At 39.0% G+C, this 20,273-nt stretch overlaps 2 protein-coding genes across 2 annotated transcripts in view; one reads left to right on the plus strand and one right to left on the minus strand.

Moving 5' to 3' along the window:
- The window catches only part of LOC311077944 (B-cell receptor CD22-like), a gene marked incomplete at its 3' end in the record, with an annotated part of 98,032 nt that extends 85,093 nt beyond the window's left edge, over positions 1-12,939 (minus strand). The window contains exons 1-2 of the mRNA XM_084106589.1: positions 12,003-12,939; positions 11,684-11,913 (exon numbers count right to left, since the gene is read on the minus strand). Coding sequence (XP_083962715.1) covers positions 11,684-11,913; positions 12,003-12,276 — 504 coding nt within the window. The 5' untranslated portion in view covers positions 12,277-12,939. The remainder of the gene's footprint in view (positions 1-11,683; positions 11,914-12,002) is intronic.
- Positions 3,526-6,934, plus strand: LOC311069469 (uncharacterized protein; the record flags this gene model as incomplete). Its single annotated transcript, XM_084092648.1, has 9 exons — positions 3,526-3,744; positions 4,082-4,186; positions 4,292-4,954; positions 5,054-5,240; positions 5,445-5,511; positions 5,591-5,645; positions 5,732-5,963; positions 6,061-6,210; positions 6,473-6,934. The coding sequence occupies 9 exons, from the start codon at positions 3,526-3,528 to the stop codon at positions 6,727-6,729; spliced, it is 1,935 nt and encodes a 644-aa protein (XP_083948774.1). The 3' UTR covers positions 6,730-6,934.
- Positions 12,940-20,273: the final 7,334 nt, after the last annotated feature.

Here is a 20,273-nt window from a genome sequence, read left to right on the forward strand (position 1 = left end):
AGCGGTGTTAAATTAACAGTCCTGTGAGTGTATATGAGTCCACACTCAAGAGTGTAAAGTGTTAAAATATGTGCAGGCACCACTGATTGGGACAGCCTATTAGCAATCACTTTCAGCTTTCCACCAAAGTCAACTCCATGCAATAATAACCAACTGCAGAACCGCAGAACCATACGTCATAGCAGTGTGAGGACGACAGCGCCAGCCTAACAGTCTGATGCCGGAAGTGGGCGGGGTAAAAGCATCTAAGGGGTGGAGATGGGTAGGTTTAGGGGTAGGTTTAGGGATCAGGGGGTGGAGATGGGTAGGTTTAGGGGTCAGGGGGTGGAGATGGGTAGGTTTAGGTATGGTATATGTAAGGTGGATATGTATGGTATCCACTTCCGGCACCAGACTGTTGGGCTGGCGCTGTCGTCCTCACACTGCTATGACGTATGGTTCTGCGGTTCTGCAGTCAGACCTATCTCACTCCATGGTCAGATTTAGATAAGAGACGAAACCATGGACGAAACATTGGATGAAGACGCAGCAGGTCCATCCCGGGAGTATTTTTTTTCCAAGGATGGTAGGGGAAGACTCATGAATATTCATTAGGGAAGTCATCCCTGATTGGTCTTAACCCCAGTGACGGGTAGGTTTAGGGGCGGGGTTAGGGAGGTCATAAGACCCCCAGTGACGGGTAGGTTTAGGGGTGGGGTTAGGGGTAGGTCATCAGACCAATCAGGGATGACTTCCCAAATGAATATTCATGAGTCTTCCTCTACCATCCTGGGAAAAAAAATATCACATCCCAGGAATGTGCCAACCCGTGGCCCCACCTCGCCAGACTATTTCAATTTTCTGAATAAGTTAATGATAGTTTTCACTTCAAGTGTCTGCTGTGTTTACCAATGTAAGCACTGTGGCAGTAGTAATGCAATATTTAGAAAATGTACTCTTGTACTCTTGATACTCAAGTACTTTTAAAAACAAGTACTTTAGTACTTTTACTTAAGTAGACATTTGACTGTAGTACTTTTACTTGTACTTGAGTAAAATTTAGCAAGGGGTATCTGTACTTTTACTCAAGTAATGAAGCTGTGTACTCTGTCCGCCTCTGAACAATTGTGACAATAATAAAGCATGTTGCAGTGGCTGCCACCAATCACAACTCATTAATGGCTCCCATCATGCATTGCGGTATGAATAAATTATGATCTGAATTGTCTATGTAATTTACTTTTCCTAATTTAATATTCTGCTCGTCACCATTGTTGAGATGCATGGACTGAATCTTGATGTCTGTGTGTGCCTAAAAGAAAGATTTTTTTTTTTTAAACAACTTTTAAAAAATCCTTTATATTATATCAGAAATTCTGGATATTTATGCAGATTCACAGTTATGCTGTAACCAAATCGAAGTCAGAAAGAAGGATCTTAATGAGTTCAGTGATCAAGTTCAGATGATGAATGTCATAATATAACCAACACCATCAGATCACATTTTTTCTTTGTTCATCTGGTAGTTATAACTCAGATACAACAGCCAGACAAAATCTAAAGTTAATAATATAAGGGTCAAGAGTCCAACTAAAGCAACCATTGATCGTCATAATGGTGGCTTACAATTTGTGATTTTCTCCTTCAGTGATTCTGCTTGTTAACATCAGGTGTCTTCAATAATGTTCAATCATCACTAAATTAATCACTTAATTATCTCATTAACTTCAACACTCTTGAGTGTTCATATACACTCCCAGGAGTGTTAATTTAACACTGGAGTTTTTGCTGTGTACAAAGAGCCGTAGTTAACTGACAAGCTGAGCCATATCGCATTAATTATCGCTGGCGATACGTCCGCGATATTGATGCGATATGGCTCAGCTTGTCAGTTAACTACGGCTCTTTGTAGTAAATGCCGCTCCATCTGAAAGCAGGTGATGATGTTTTACTACTAATCAAGGAACCAGCTTTACTGATGAGATGCGCATAACAATATCGTGCGATATATCGCCCAGCCCTACGGGAAAGTTTATGAGTGCTTCTCAATATTCAAATTGATGCTTCCTCATTTCCTCGCTCCTCCGTCCTCCAGCCTGTGACCCAGAAACCGATCAAACTCAGCATCTCAATTTTCTCAATTCCCTTCACATGCACAATCATTTTTATTTATGCTTTACCTTTGCAGTTTATATAAATTATATATCAAACGTATATCAACAGGACATCTTGCTTTATCTTTATTATGTATGAATTTCTTAAATAACCAAACTTTAACAACATAAGGGCAGATCCCTTGATCGCAGCTGTTGACGCTTTGAAGTGACGCTCCAGTGATCAAGAATATTCCAATTTACAAATAGGGCGCTTCTCATTTCTTATTTGTGTATCCTCGTTTCTTTTCCTCGTGTCTCAGTTCTACCCCTAGTGGTGCTTGTTGCTCAGCGGTGAACACAGGGATTGTGGCAAAGGGACGTAACTTCTCCCTTCCCTACTTCAGGGAACGGGGGTTACATTAGTAACCTAGACGTTCCCATTCAGTCATCACTATGAGTTATGTCAGTGACTGATGAATTGGGATCCCTAAGAAAAACGCCACAAACACTGTCTTCCAGCTTTCTCTGGATGGTGGGTTACTACAGAGGTTTTTGTCATAATTTTGCAAATGTAGTTGCCCCTCTGACTGATTTATTAAGCCCTAAGAGACCCTTTCAATGGTCAGAGCTAGAGATGTTCCGATACCCTTTTTTCCTTCCCGATACCGATTCCAATACCTGGACTCAGGGTATCGGCCGATACTGAGTACTAATCCGATACCTGGGTGTGTATCTATACAGCTGCAATTCATACTAGCCCTGTATGAATTGATAATTATTTTATAAAAGGTATTTTAGTTTTACAATATAACTGTATAAAAAAGTGCAACAAATAAATCTAGGAATCTAAAAAATTATATATGAATAATAGGGATGTAACGGTCCACAAAATTCACGGTTCAGTTCGATACCATACACTGGTGGTACGGTTCGGTACATTTTCAATACAGCAAAAGGAAAGAAATGCCAGAGAAATTTCCTTGATTTACATTTTAATTTTTTTTTATTAAAGGGACACTTCACCCGTGGGAACATTGATCTTCATTGAAAGTGGGTCATATATGTAGTTGAAATGTATTGAAATTTTCTAAATTGGTGCCTTTTTGACCGAGTTATTACAGAAAGTAACTTTAAGGCTCATTTGTATGGTAAACCACAACTCCCACAATGCAACACATTTGCACAGCTCCACAAGCCACTCCCACTAATCCAGAACACCGCCTATGCGAAACCCGCCTATCAGAGAAAGCACTAGGCTAGCTAACGTTACCGCTTGAGTTTGAAATTCATTGGCGATCTCATTTTTGAAATATTCCTTGTTACTATTTATTTGGAAATGGTGAACTATTGCATGGTACCGGGATGTTCAGCCAAATCAAGGAAAGGGCAAAAAGTAAGTTTTCATGCCCTACCGAGAGATGTGGAGCGATGCAAACAGTGGCTAAGAGCGATGTCTTTGCAAGACACACGGATGGAAGACCTAAAAAACAAGAGGATTTGCAGTTTACATTTTAAGAAGGAAGACTACGAACTAAATGTACTTGGAGTGAAGAGAGTCGTTCTTTTGGATACTGCGATTCCGTCCGTGTTTAACGTTACCCTTCCAGACGACGATGAAGAGCCTGGGACATCTGGCACTAGCAGCAGCGCTAAACGCATTCGCTTGGAGGTAAGAGACTCCTATTTATGTTAACACACATACACTCGTCTGTAGTAAAGTAGGACATCAAATATAATTTCGCTGTTTACAAAGTAAATCTGCCGTCTTCCGCATGTTTTCCTTGCTAGTGGTTGTAGTTTTTGTGACTAAAACTCCACTCGTCATCAATGAAGAAGTTCAGAAGCAAATTAGCTGCTAGCAATGTAATGTTAGAAAGACGTTCCTTTCAACGTGAACCAGCAACAATGTTCTTTGTAAATTTGTTGGTATTGATGTAAATTAATATTGTTTGACGTAAGATGTTATTTCATAAAAGTTTAACGTAATTGAACGTTTGCAATTTCAGACGCGAACTGCTGCTGCTTTGTTGTCGTCGTCGTCGGATGATGAAGAGTGTCTTCTTACCTCAACACCAGTCAAGAAACCTACCCTTGTACAAGAAGTAGAGTTTGTAAGTTTGTACATCAGATTGTCTATCATGGAATTCTAAAACTAATGTAATGTTGATATTAGTTGAATTTAGAACTAAAAAGTAATCTCTTTTTGGATTTTACAGTCAACATGCCCAAATACACCTGGAGACCTCAATACAAGTGCCAGCAGCATTGAAGTTTTGCAAACCGACGAAAGCTATCAGCCTGAGTCAACCATCCCCCCAACATCATCGTCATCGTCAGAAGAAGAAGGTGTAAAGGACTGGCGTGAAAAAAAGATTATTGTAAATGAATCTAGCCTCATGTCACTTTTCAAATTCTGCCAAATGTGTGGGAAGCCAATTTCTTCGAAGGTCATCATTGACAATGGGGCACAGAGGAAGATAAATTGGGTTTGTCTTGGTGGCCATTCAGGGACTTGGACATCTTCACCAGATGTAAGAGGAATGCCTGAGGTGAATCTCCTTTCTGCGGCGGCTATTCTCTTCAAGGGTGGAACATTCACAGAACTATCAGACTGGTGCTCAACCATTGGTGTCCAAATGATGGGACAAACTACTTTTTATGCCATTCAGAGCACATATTTGCACCCTGCTATCGAGCAGTTGTATGAAGACAGAAGAAAAGAAATCTTGGCCAGGGTTTATTTGGACCAGGAGGATGGGAAGCGCCCACACTTAGCGGGTGATGGCCGATGTGACTCACCAGGTTTTAATGCAAAGTACTGTCACTATACATTCATGTTAGATGATACAAAGGAGATAGTACACACAGAACTGGTGCAGGTAAGATATATTTAAATGGATGCATAATAACAATGATAAAAAAAAAATGCTATGTTGAAAACTTTGATAGCATCAAACATATCAAACTTGATTCTTTAGTCTACAGAGGCCACCAGCTCTGGAGCCATGGAGCCACTTGGTTTTCGAAGGGGACTTACAGAGCTTTTGGACTTGGGCCTTGACGTGGAGGTGATGACCACGGACCGCTCTGCGTCAATACGAAAGACGATGAGGGATCAATATCCTGATATCATGCATGAATTTGATATCTGGCACACAGCCAAAGGTATGTTGTTTTTTCAATTGTTGCAAACACACGCACGCAATTCACCTTACTTCTCAGTATACATAATTGAGTCACTCCTGACCCCTGGCCAGATCTGTGCAGCCTTGCTGAACTCAGCCATTGTATGTGTTGAATGTGCACAATGCATAAATAAATGTAAATTGATGTTTTTTGATTAAAATTTTGCTGCAATTACAAACACAGGCTTCCGGAATAAAATGCTGACAAAGGGAAAAAAAAAAGAAAATGCAATCCTTCTCGCATGGTCCAGGTCAGTGTTGGTTTGAAATATTGCAGAAGTTCCATTGGTTTAAAAGGTTTGAAATTACTAATTTAAATGTCTTTCACAGGTCTGTCGTAAACCACATGTGGTATTCATGTGCCACGAGTAAGGGGAACATAGAGGTAAGGTATTGAAAGCTACAATACAATATATATCTAAATTGTTTATTTTAGTGTTAGTATTATTCAAAATCTTTTCTTTCACACAGACACTGAAAAACCGGTGGAAACAAATTACACACCATGTTAGCAACGAACACGAGTGGAGAGATGAGGATGGAAAACGGCAACGGTGTGACCATCCGCCTCTTACCGCCCAGGACCAGAGGATGCGGATGTGGATTGAAAAAGACTCATCGGCATTTCAGGCCCTGTCGTCACTGGTCCTAAACCAAAGGCTATTGAATGACCTCGACCATATGGCACTGTTCAAACACACTGGTGAGAATCAATGCGCTTTCACACTTGAATGTTATTCTATATCCTAATCAACATGTCTTACCTATCCATTCTCTGTCCTATTTGTAATTGCAAACAGGGCAACTAGAAAACTTTCACAGTGCTATGTTGAAATACCTCCCCAAGCGTCAGGGATTTTCATACCTAGGAATGAGGGAGAGGTCCTACCTTGCCATCCTTGAACACAACGAAAACATTTCAAAAAGGAAACAAGCCACCACAGTAACAGGTTTGTTACCATGTACGCTCTATCAAATAGTATAATAAAAAAAATTATAATGTTAGCAGCACTGAATTGTCATGTTGTTTTTTAAAAAATAATATAAACGTGTGTATATATATATATATATATATATATATATATATATATATATATATATATATATATAATTCTATTCATTGTGGAGAGAACTCTACTGCAATCAAATCTGTATTCAGAATTGGTTTTTGTTTTTTTCATCTGGTTTTATTATATTCCTTGTCATTTATAGGAGAACAACGGTTCAATCAAGTCTACTGCAAGAAATCCAAGCAATGGATACTGAAAAAAATCTTCACGGCACACACAACACATTTTGTTGGAGATCTCATCGAGAAAGTACTTGAAAATAGACGCAATATAAACATCAAGTACAGAACCCCGACCTCCTCACTTGTCCTGCCACAACCGGATTTGCCACCCAACATTGCCCCATTACCAAAACCACAGAAAGAGACTGCCAAAGCTTTATTCAAAAGCCGCTTTTGAGACCTCTTCACATTGCACCCAATTCAAATTCCATCTCTATCACTACTGTCTTGGGACAATACCATCTGCGTCTTTTTATATTATGTAAATAATGGATGTATATAGAAATTATTGGCTTTAGCAAAATTTATCTTGTTTAGTTAGTCTTGTTTAAATTTCTTGTCTACTCATGACAAAATTCTTACATTTGTGAATAAAAAAATACTTATTCAATTCTTTATGTCTACACTAAAGTTCTTCGTTACAAACTTGAGAGTAAATTGATTTAGAAATAAACTTTGCCATTTAGTCTTGCACAATATGACAGCAAAACAGTGGTTACGCTTAATTTTTTTTTCAATATATTGTTGTAAGACAACAGGTGGTTACTAGTTCCAGTGTTCCACTTATGTTTATCATTTAATAGTCCAAATTATTATCAAACATAAATTTGGAGAAACACTATTAGGACAACAGAAAAGTGAATGTAAAAATTTTATTGTAATATTTATAACAACAAAAAATATAAATATGAACAAAAGTTATAATTCCTCCTGAGCGTCCTCAACTTCTTGGTGCCCGCAGTACTGGCCATCTGGAGCTGGATATTTTAGTCGAATTGCCTGCACGACACAAGCGGGTAGAACGACACGACGTCCTCTACCCAATCTCTCGCCTTGCAGGACCCATTCGAGAAAGTGTCGGTAGGCTGTTAGGCGATATTGTCTACAAGACATTGAGGACACAGTTAGCGATGTATGGTATTTACGTGCCACAGTAGTAAACAATGCAACAGTAAGCTTTTTGTGCATTAAAAAATGTACTGCACAAACAGTTTACAGTTGACGTTACGTATTAACCGGGAATCACTTCGTGATAATAATGCTTGAAGAAATTGTGTACATTTCACGAAATGAATAATAAATAAAATTGAAACACTTACTTTACAGTTAGACGTCCATTTGTCCCTGCAGGCTTCGGCTGGCGTTTCCAGTTTATCTTCGGAATTCTGAAATATGTCTCCAGGACGCCTCTGTCCATATGCGGGGCGAAACTAGGATGGTTCACAACGCAAACATCCGTGTCCTTGTCTGCCTCAGACATTTCTTCGAGGAGAAATTGGCATCTTTGAAATTCTTGGCAGCAGACGGACTCTAGCTCTGTGTCCGTAGGCGCACAACGAGAGCACAGGCACCACCAGTCCGCAGCAGCTCGAGCACGCCCGGGCTCCTCGGACGCGACAGGCAGGTCTCCGGCCTCGGCTGCAGCCGCCGCCTCCTGTTCCTCCATCAGCCTCAGCTGCTCTGCGCTATATTGCGGCTCGTATAGATAGCCACGAACATCTGTTTCGAGCAACAGACTTTGAAAATCCTCTTCTTCCATATCATGAGTTGTTCCTCCAGCCATTCTCGTAAATCTGACTCCATAAGCGCTTGTTAGCTTAGCTACATAGCTTCCAAAAAAGATGGCGGATTTTCATTTTCGTTTCTGTAAGTTTAGTCCCACCCACTGATCTATAATAGGCATGTAGGGTGAGTGGGTCCCACCCCCTGGAATAATAATAAGCTAGTGTTTGTAGTCTATACACTTTTCAATGAATTTTGACTTCCTGCTTATTGTGACGCAAAATGACGATTTTTACGTCATAATAAGCAGGAAGTAAAACACTAAAATCCTTATTTCTCCCATCTCAGGCAAAAATAAAGGAAAAATCCATGATCATTATAATATATGACTGGGTTTCTAACAATACAAAGCTAAATGCTAATGGGTGAAGTGTCCCTTTAAAACTAACATCATAAAGTATGATAATTTTTTACTTTGAGCAATGATGGAGCTATAATTGACATATAAAACAAAAACAGCTCCTTATAAAAAAATGAAATGTAATATTGTAGTAGGCTAGTTATAAACAAAGGTTTATTTTATTTCAGATTAACATTTGAGGGCAGCAATTTTATTCATAATGTCAAAATAAAACCAATGTCAAAATAAAACCAACGTAACGTTACTTGAAAGCACAATGTTCCTGGTTTCCACGTCAGCGCTGTTTAATCCATTAATAGCGGAGAAATGTGAATGTTTCTCACTAGATCTCGCAGCGATGTTATTAAGTTACTTCAGTGGCGAATTCAAAATGCTTTCTTTACTGGATCTCTTAGCGCGGTGTAGCAACAGTGTAGCTTGATCAAGATCGGCTCACGCTGCATTGTTCCAAACTGTTTAATGGTCCGTGAAGCACGAGTAGCTCAGTTTTGTTCCGTTTTCATTACGTTTGCCATTTGATGTTGGGCGCCAGCGTCTCTTACATTATTATGCGCTTGCCGCGCGCCTGCATTTGATAATTTGCGTTTTCATTTCTTCTTCGCTGCTCTAAACAGTGGTTGCTTGTGGCAACAGCACAACTTCCTGTGTTGCCACAAGCAACCACTGTTTAGAGCAGTGAAGAAGAATTGGTCTCTGATTTGCAGCGTAAAGCAAAGCTAGCGTGCATAACTAGGTATTGTTTAAAGGGATACTTCACTTTAAAATGAAAATTCTGTCATCATTTACTCACCCTCAAGTTGTTTCAAACCTGTATGAATTTCTTTCTTCTGCTGAACACAAAAGAAGATATTTTGAAGATTGTAAGTAACCAAACAGTTAACTGGAACCATTGACTAGTACTTTTTTTTCCTACTATGGAAGTCAATGGTTCCAGTTAACTGTTTGGTTACTGACATTCTTCAAAATATCTATCTTTCTGTGCAGCAGAAGAAAGAAATTCATACAGGTTTGAAACAACTTGAGGGTGAGTAAATGATGACAGAATTTTCATTTTAAAGTGAAGTATCCCTTTAATAAAATGGTATCAGATCGGTACATGGGTAGATGTACTCGCCGATACCGATGCTAGAATTTTTATTGGTATCGGCGGCATTTCCGATACTAGTATCGGAATCGGAACAACCCTAATCAGAGCAATGTCAGTGTTACTTTGAGAATGCCAAATCTTTATTGGCCAATGCTCCTGTGTTGGCTACTCCTAATTTTGAGAAGCATTTTCTACTTGCAGTTGATGCTAGCGCTTATGGTGCTGGCGCTGTTCTTTTACAAGAGGATTCTAATGGAATTGAACATCCAGTCGGTTATTTTTCCAAAAAATTAAATCGTCACCATCAAGTGTATTCTACGGTGGAAAAAGAGGCATTAGCCCTTATTTTAGCTGTTCAAAATTTCGAGGTCTATCTGAGCTCAGTCTGTGGTCCTATTACGGTATACACCGACCATAATCTGTTGACTTTCTTAGATCGAATGCGCGGTAAGAATCAGAGAATTATGAGATGGAGCCTTATTCTACAACCTTTCCACTTACAGATTAAAACACATATGTGGCAAGGATAACATAATTGCTGATGCTCTCTCAAGGATGTAAGCTGTCCCAGTAGTGTCTGGTATCTTTTCTTCTCTCTCTCTCTTCTTTCTCCTTTTTCTCTCTCTGATGTCCTAGGGCCCAGGATTCCGGGAGCGAAATGGAGCGGGATTTATGGAGATGAGTATTAAAGTTATTGTACAGTCACATTTAAATGGTTGTTTTGCATTTGTACCATTTTTTTTCTCTCTCTCTTTTGTCTTTTTTTTTTTTGAGAACCTCTTTTTGAGTGGGAGGTGTGATGACCCTGAGTCTCCTGATTCTATTGGTGCAGGTCGTGGGAGTTCCTGATTGGCTTTCCTCATGCTAATTGCTAATTAGTTCGAGTATATAAGAGTGTTGTGCCTTATTTGGGGCACTCTGTAGGGAAGCTCTCCTCATGAGTGACTCTTTCTTATGTTTTCTTACACATGTAGCCTCAAGATTTTGTCAGAGTTGTTTGTCATTTCTTTGTTTTCCCTTATCCCTAGACTTCTGTTTATTATTATTATTACTTTTCGTTTCTGCTTGATCCCTCTTTTGTGTTTTGGCTTGAAACGAGCTAATCGTAACAGTTACGTCAGTGATTGATGAATTGGGATCCCTAAGAAATACGCCACAAACACTGTCTTCCAGCGCCTCGTGTAAACCGCCTGATCCCCCCCACCCTTGGAGAAGGACAGGGCTTTACACAGAGAAGTCAATCACTGCTGTTCCTACTTGTTCCCACATAGTGAGGAAGGATATTGGATAACACTGGGAAAGCGTGCCTACTCGTTGTTGTGCGTTCAAGTCATCTCGTAAAGATCGTATTTTCGTATCCCGAACGATTGGAAAGCTCGGGATTTTCTTTAAGGCCCGATCTTTGCAAGTTCATATCACAATAATAGTGACCAAAATTATCGTAATTATCAATATTATCACGGTTTTGTTAAAACGAGATGAAAGTGTTCAAAAAGAACTGATGCTCACACTGAAAACATTTCAACAAGTTTTATATTTGAAAAACAAACTTTTCCACTAGATGAATCCACACTCCTCTGGTGACCATATAAGGACTCCGATTTCCATATATGGATTGAGTGATCTTGTTTGGGAAGTAATGTTAATATTTGATTTGAATTCAATCTCTAAAACATATAAAAAGATACATAAAGAATGAGAGCATGTGTTATAATTCGACACCACATCTTTTGAAAATCAGTCGCCAAATATGAAAACTACAGTCTGAACACTTTCAAATGCTATATAGTTTGTCAAGATTACTTCAGTTAGACTAAGATATTATTGTTATAAATGTATAATGGCAAGTGTCCCACGGGTGTTGGGGAGGGGCAGTCTTAGTGGTTAAAAACTTTTTTATAAACCATAAATGCAGATATTTAGTGTTTGTAATGTGTGAAAAGTATTGATATTAAAAGTTCATTATTTGTACCTGATTTTTTTTTTTCATTTTTTTTTTTCATAGTGTGATTTTTGGGGAATTTACAATTACGGTCAGTTTGACCTGGACCAGAAATCTAAAGTGCATGAGGGTTAAAGAGAGAAAGTCAATCTGCACTCACACATGACATTGATCTGAACCTCAGGAGAGATGTGAGTGTGTCCGTCTACAGCACAGCTATATCTGCCTGAATCCTCTCTTCTGACTGACTGCAGCAGGAGTTCATTGTTTCTGTCTCTTCTCTCAGTTAATGGCTGTGAGTTTCTGTACCAGATGAATGTTGCTCTGTCAGTCAGAGCGCAGCTGCTTTTACATCTCAGAGTGACTGAATCTCCCTCTGTCACTCTCTCAGGAGACTCCACCTGAAGATCTGAACACAACACACACATTATATCTAGTGCTGCTGTCATACACTGATTATTATTCAACATAATGCACAGAAGAAGAGATAAACCTCACCAAAGTCACCTGTGACAGTAAGAGTCACTCCAGGATCACCAGTCCATTTGTCTATATCAGTGATGAATCTGAAACAGTACATGTGTGAATCCTTCAGTGTCACATGACTCAGTCTGACGGTGCAGTTCTGCTGTTTATCTCCCAGATACTGAAGCCTCTGACTGTATTCAGGGTCCTCAGACAGATCTGGAGGCTCAACACCCTGTACAGGGTTTTTGGTCCAGAACACTTCCTCGATCTGATGTTCAGTAGGGTATGTATAATTGCATCTCATTATCACTGTTGAGTCCTTTAGTGCACAGATGTGTGAAGGACTGTAACTCACACTCCAATAATCACTAGAAACCCCTGAAACACAGAATTCATCAAACTGTAAATGTTGTTTTATCTGTTATATTGGGCCATGAAAACATGACAATACTTTATTACTATTAGAAAACAGCGACTCATTACAGGAAATATCAGATAAATGTGAATAAATAATCTCAGTGTGAATTACTTTAAGACAGAGGAGTGAAGAGAGAACCAAGAAATCAGCCAAAAACAACAAGCTGCACAATTACAGTTTTTCTGAATTGCTAAAACACATTTCTTGAAACCATCACTCACTTTCTCAAAACCTTAAACACAAAAGCAAATGTTCAAAACTCATTCAGAGAATCTCTGACTCTTCTGGCAAAATCAAACAATGCTTTCAGATCTTACACACATCAGTCAATATTAGAAACACTACAGATCATTCGTTAGACACTACATGAAGAATGGAGAACACAGAATCCAAAGCATTTACAGGAAAAATATGTATTTATTTATTGTAACAAAGTAAACAAATTTTGCAGTTATATAATAAAGTAGTACTGACACCTGACAGTGGCGAGTGAATAAATACTGTATGCACTGCAAGTACTGTATAGTATTGTACTGAATATTGTATAGTATGGAATGTCTGTATATTCAGCATTTGCATACTGTGAAATACAGTGACCAACTGCAGAAGCCCAAAAGGTTACAGTAAAAAACTGTAAATGAAAAGCATGTTACTGTAAAGTACAGTCAGAAGAGTTGAGCAACTGCAGAATCAAGGTCAGTGAGAGAGATTTATTCTGCTTCAGCTTCACGTCTTCATGTCGGTCCGGCCGGAGAATATCATCTCTGCAGGAGAAGAGAAAAACCCTGAAGCAGATCCAGCCTTGACAACATTCTCCACACCTTCCTCTTCCTCTTCCTCCTCGTTCATCACCTCTTTCACACACTCTTCCTCTTCTTATACACACACTCTTCCTCCTCTAACTCACACTCTTCCTCCTCTTATACTCACACTCTTCCTCCTCTTACTCACACTCTTCCTCCTCTTATACTCATACTCTTCCTCCTCTAACTCACACTCTTCCTCCTCTTACACACACACTCTTCCTCCTCTTATACACACACTCTTCCTCCTCTTATACTCACACTCTTCCTCCTCTTACACACACACTCTTCCTCCTCTTGTACTCACACTCGTCCTCTTATACTCAACTCTTCCTCCTCTTATACACACTCTTCCTCCTCCAACTCACACTCTTCCTCCTCTAATACACACACTCTTCCTCCTCTTGTACTCACACTCATCCTCTTATACACACACTCTTCCGCCTCTTGTACTCACACTCATCCTCTTATACACACACTTCCTCCTCTTACTCACACTCTTCCTCCTCTTATACACACTCGTCCTCCTCTTATACTCATACTCTTCCTCCTCTTACTCACACTCTTCCTCCTCTTATACACACTCTTCCTCCTCTTACTCACACTCTTCCTCCTCTTACTCACACTCTTCGTCCTCTTATACACATACTCTTCCTCCTCTTACTCACACTCTTCCTCCTCTTATACACACTCTTCCTCCTCTTATACTCATACTCTTCCTCTTATACACACACTCTTCCTCATCTTACACACACTCTTCCTCCTCTTATACTCACATTCTTCCTCCTCTTATACACACACTCTTCCTCATCTTATACTCACACTCTTCCTCATCTCATCCTCATACTCTTCCTCCTCTTATACTCACACTCTTCCTCATCTTATACTCACACTCTTCCTCATCTCATCCTCATACTCTTCCTCCTCTTATACTCACACTCTTCCTCCTCTCAACCTCATACCCTTCCTCCTCTTATACTCACACTCTTCCTCCTCTAACTCACACTCTTCCTCCTCTAATACACACACTCTTCCTCCTCTAACTCATACTCTTCCTCCTCTAACACACACTCTTCCTCCTCTTATACACACTCTTCCTCCTCTTACTCACACTCTTCCTCCTCTTACTCACACTCTTCGTCCTCTTATACACATACTCTTCCTCCTCTTACTCACACTCTTCCTCCTCTTATACACACTCTTCCTCCTCTTATACTCATACTCTTCCTCTTATACACACACTCTTCCTCATCTTACACACACTCTTCCTCCTCTTATACTCACATTCTTCCTCCTCTTATACACACACTCTTCCTCATCTTATACTCACACTCTTCCTCATCTCATCCTCATACTCTTCCTCCTCTTATACTCACACTCTTCCTCATCTTATACTCACACTCTTCCTCATCTCATCCTCATACTCTTCCTCCTCTTATACTCACACTCTTCCTCCTCTCAACCTCATACCCTTCCTCCTCTTATACTCACACTCTTCCTCCTCTAACTCACACTCTTCCTCCTCTAATACACACACTCTTCCTCCTCTAACTCATACTCTTCCTCCTCTAACACACACTCTTTCTCCTCTTATACTCACTTTTCCTCTTATACTCACACTCTTCCTCCTCTAATACACACACTCATCCTCCTCTTATACTCATACTCTTCCTCCTCTAACTCACACTCTTCCTCCTCTTGTACTCACACTCGTCCTCTTATACTCACACTCTTCCTCCTCTAACTCACACTCTTCCTCCTCTTATACACACTCTTCCTCCTCTAACTCACACTCTTCCTCCTCTTATACACACTTTTCCTCCTCTTATACTCATACTCTTCCTCTAACTCATACTCTTCCTCCTCTAATACACACACTTTTCCTCCTCTTATACTCATACTCTTCCTCCTCTTATACACACTCTTCCTCCTCTAACTCACACTCTTCCTCCTCTTATACACACTTTTCCTCCTCTTATACTCATACTCTTCCTCTAACTCATGCTCTTCCTCCTCTAATACACACACTTTTCCTCCTCTTATACTCATACTCTTCCTCTAACTCATACTCTTCCTCCTCTAATACACACACTTTTCCTCCTCTTATACTCATACTCTTCCTCCTCTAACTCACACTCTTCCTCCTCTTGTACTCACACTCGTCCTCTTATACTCACACTCTTCCTCCTCTTGTACTCACACTCGTCCTCTTATACTCACACTCTTCCTCCTCTTATACTCACACTCTTCCTCCTCTTATACTCATACTCTTCCTCCTCTTAAACTCATACTCTTCCTCTAACTCATACTCTTCCTCCTCTTATACTCACACTCTTCCTCCTCTAACTCACACTCTTCCTCCTCTTATACTCATACTCTTCCTCCTCTAACTCACACTCTTCATCCTCTTATACTCGCACTCTTCCTCTTATACTCACACTCTTCCTCCTCTAATACACACACTCTTCCTCCTCTTATACTCATACTCTTCCTCCTCTTATACACACTCTTCCTCCTCTAACTCACACTCTTCCTCCTCTTATACTCACACTCTTCCTCCTCTCTTCCTCTATATTTCTGTGAAATATATTTACATTTATAACATGTAATGTAAAATATATGACAAAATATATGGTCATAAAATGTTTAGCTTGCTAAAGAAGGGTCGAAATTTCCACAGGCCACCAAGGGACAACTGGGGACAGCTGTCAACTCAAAAATAGCTGAACTCAGATTTAAAATGAAATGAATAAAAATGTAAAAAAAAAAAAAAAAAATTTGAAAATGTGTTTGTTTGTGAAAATGTTAACTTTTTAAATTTCAAAATATATTTCAAATGAAACAATTTGCAAAAGTTAAAACATATATGAACATATATGTTGTTAGTAAATATATTAAAAAATATATTCACATATTTAACTAAAATATATTTTCAAAAAAATAAAATATATATTTACATATATTTAACTAAAATATATTTATTGGGCCAATTTCAAATATTTGCATATATTCCAAAAATATATTTCAAAATATATTCTGAAAATATATTTCAAATATATTTCTTTTGTGTATGGGCAATTCGTTGTGTGTAAACGATGACAACTGTGTTGTAGTTGTGTTTAACTTTAGCCTGCCTGTGTTTAGCATTTTGAAACATAAGTGCATCACAGTGAGAAATGTGTTTTAATGAGTGAGAATGTGTTTAGTGTTTTGCAAAAGAGTGCATGAGATTTGCAAACAGTGTTTTAACTTCCTGAACTTGTTTAATGTTTTACAGTAAGAGTGATTTATTCAACACATTGGTTTAGTCTATTGAGAATTTGGTTCAGAGAAGTGGGTTTAGTGTTTTAGCAATTCAGAAACACTGTATATCCTGGAATATGACTAAATCAATATTTAACAAACACATTCACTTCCGAGAACAAAAGCAAAATATATTCACGATCTAGTGCTAGAGCAGGGCTGTGAACTGTCACACATTCAGCCTGAGACTCTAATTGACACGTTTCACACACTCTCATGTAAATGGCGCTTGTAAATGTGACGTTTCCTCGAAAGGGAACTCAAAAGTTGGCAGCCCTGTCCTACAGTGATCTTTTGATGAGCTTTGATGGACGGTGTTGCAGAAAAGCAGAAGTAAATGTACAGAGACAGAGGAGTGAAGAGAGAACCAAGAAATCAGCCACAAACAACATGACACACTCTCAAATAATGAAATATCTGAAAAATAAGATGAAGAAAATGATCACAGTTGATTAATTAAATACCCAATGACATCAAAATATTAGTTTTGTGGCTTTTAGTTCTTATCTATCAGCTCAGAGCTCATTTATGTTAGTGAACTCCTTTGACATGATAAATATTTAACATGTACACATTCACTTCCGAGAACTCGAGCCAAACATACTCATGATCTGCTGCTACAGTGATTTCTGTCCAATCAATTGCTCTGAACATTGAGAAAGTCCCTCCCCCTAAACCATGTGACACTGGCTAGCAAGTAGCAAAAGACTATTGGACATTTCTAAAAGGGACGAGCGTTTGACAAGTTCAACACAAACTTCCTGTTTCAGAGAGAAATATGTGAGAACAGGACAGAAGAAAGTGCAGATCAGCCGCTCATGAGGCCTTAAATAAAACATCAGAGTGTTTCTAATGTGAATGTAAGAGAGACTCACCGTGAATCATGAGCAGAAAGAAGATCAGAGGAAGAGGAGGAGCCATTCTGACCCACATCAGCATAACATATATCTATAATACAGCATTCAATTCAATTCACATTTATTTGTAGCGCTTTTCACAATCATTTCAAAGCAGCTTTAGAGAAAATAAACGAGTCCACATTACAATTTAGAGTGATCTGTTATCAGAGGAAACTGTCTAAGTTATGCATTTCAGAAATGTACATATACAAAATCACAGTTAGCTAAAAATGTATTAATTGAAACAATGTAATAATTTAAGGCAAAAACAATGAGCTCATTGAAGTAAGGGACCGTTCGGTATTTAAGGAATGGACCACCGGAGGAAAATACACTCTCAGAAAAAAAGGTACAAATGCTGTGACTGGGACAGTACCCTTCAAAAGGGATCTAATATGTACCATTTACACTTTTGGTGCCAATATGTACCTTTGAGGGACTAATATGCACTCTTTAGGTACAAAGGTATACCTTTTGAAAAGGTACCGCCACAGTGACAGCTTTTGTACCTTTTTTTCTGAGAGTGTAGGGGAGGTTCATGTCTTTTTATTCTTTGTTGAGGGGAGGGTCATCCAAATTGTGTTAGTCTAGGGGGAGGGTCACCCAACTTTTATATTCATGAAAACAGCAAAATTTCAAAGTGGCTTGTTTTGTGTATTTTTTTTCCATCGCTAGCAGATGGTCTGACCCTACATGAGTTCAGTTTGGCGCTGTTTGACTGCGTGCACACTTTGGGGCGTACACAGAACGCCAATGAAATGTTTACCCAGCAAAGCTTTAAAGCACAAGCAAATAATGAACTTTTGTGGTTGTGAATAAGTGCAGTGTCCTGTGAGTGTAACTCTACCGCTGCATTAACATGCCGGTACAGTATTGGGACTGAGGCGCCAGAACTGCAGCTGATGTGCGCTGTAGCACGATACTGCCATATTTTAGTGTCCATGCTTATTATGTTTCCACAACAATGTTAGTGAGTAAATCTACTGAAATGGCCACCATAACAGTGGAGTGTGATGTGTAAGATGAGAAAGCAGAGGTTAACGCCTGTCTCACACATATTCTGTGTGCAGTGTGTATGCGGTGCAGGAGCAGCATGCTATAGTGCTTTCACATATGCTGCGTTTGCAGTGCGTAACTGATCCGCGGCTGTACCACAAACGCTTACTCACTATTTTACTTTCAAATCCAGCAGTTATCAGCAAATTTTATTTTAAAAAAAGTTGTCAGCATTGCGATTCTCTCTATACACATACACTGTTTAATAGACGTATTCATGTTAAAACACAATTTAAACAACGTATTATTCAATGCATTACTTATAGATTTATATATTAAGTTGCTCAAGCAAGTGGTAAAATATTTAACCATGTACCTATATTAAAATCGCAAACATTTTAAATTAAAACTTAAAATTGACAAAAACAGCCGATTCTCATGCCTTTTATTTTGCATTTAAATTGTAATGCAATAAATATTGTATCTCACAAAGAACTTGTTTTTCCACCTCCACGAATGAGACGAGTGTTGTTCATTATGTCGCCTTGTTGAGGTAAATTGTAGTTCCCCTTGCTTTACCCCGGTCTTAAAGTAAAAAGATGACATTGAAAAATAGTGGTATTTAATTAAATACATTTATGGTGAGATTACTACATTTTATTTAATTAAATGCATTTATGGTGAGATTATTATATTTTCATGTCAATCTGTGTTCATTTTGACCACGACCCATGCACTGTCACTGTGTCAGCACAGCAGAAATAGACACTGTGCAGAAGCGATCTCTGCACTGCTGTATACACACCGCACCTGGAACGGATCGACGGACCGCATCCGTGTGCAGTGTGAAAGCTCTAACCTCTTAACATGTGTGCTGAAAAAATACGCACCGAATATGCACTGAAAACGGAGTATGTGTGAAACGGGCGCAAGTCGTTTGTCACGGTTGTAAAAAAACAATGGCTATCTGACATCTTTGCCAAGCGCAAACCAGTGCAGAAGTTATCAATAAATTATCGGGGAGGGTCATGCCTTTTTTCACAATCATTTTGGAGGGTCATAGAAAAACGTATTGCTGGCGAAGGGAGGGTCAAGTCTATTTTGATTATAGATCTCAAAACTCCTCCAGTAGCCCCTTAAATAAAGAACGAACAGTCCCTAATGAATACTTGCCTTAATATATTCTTCATTTAAACAAGTATAAGTAAATTACCCTATTCTTAACATTTCTCATGTAAAGACACGCATGATATATGAGCAATAATCATCAGTTTCATTTAAGCAAGAGTGTGTTTGTCTTACCGTGTTGAAGCTCATCAGATCAACAGCAACCAAATGACAGACTGTTTTAACACAAGCACTTTTAGCTTTACAGTGAAGGACTTTGTGTGGTTAACACTGTTTATTAACACCCAGCGACAGAAACATCACAGTCCCTCCCTCAACAAGAGAACAACATTACTGAACTAAACATAACTAAAGAAAAATTATGATCTTTTTCTGTAAGTTGAAGATGAATAATTGTGAAGATGAATGAAGATGAATGATAGTGATTTACAGGTGAGGCTCATCAAGGTTGATGTCAGTCGCAGGAGATGGTGACCTCTGGTGGCAGTTTGAGGGACTGAACGAGCACATATGAGACGAGATGTGTCAGACTGCAGAACTATATACGTCACTGTAGTCTCCCACTGAAAAGGGGAACATAGAAATATTAAAACAACGACAGACACTTGTTGCGTTTCCCTCAATCTCTGTATTATGAGTGCACAAAATTACCATAAAAATGCATAACAACTTGCATATAACAATACTGTATTCTCAAATGACCCATATTGTTTTTGCTGTCAAAACACATACAGATACCAGCATCAATTGGCAT

Source organism: Abramis brama, assembly GCF_963993115.1.
Source record: "Abramis brama genome assembly, chromosome: 2".
Classification (NCBI taxonomy): Eukaryota; Metazoa; Chordata; class Actinopteri; order Cypriniformes; family Leuciscidae; genus Abramis; species Abramis brama.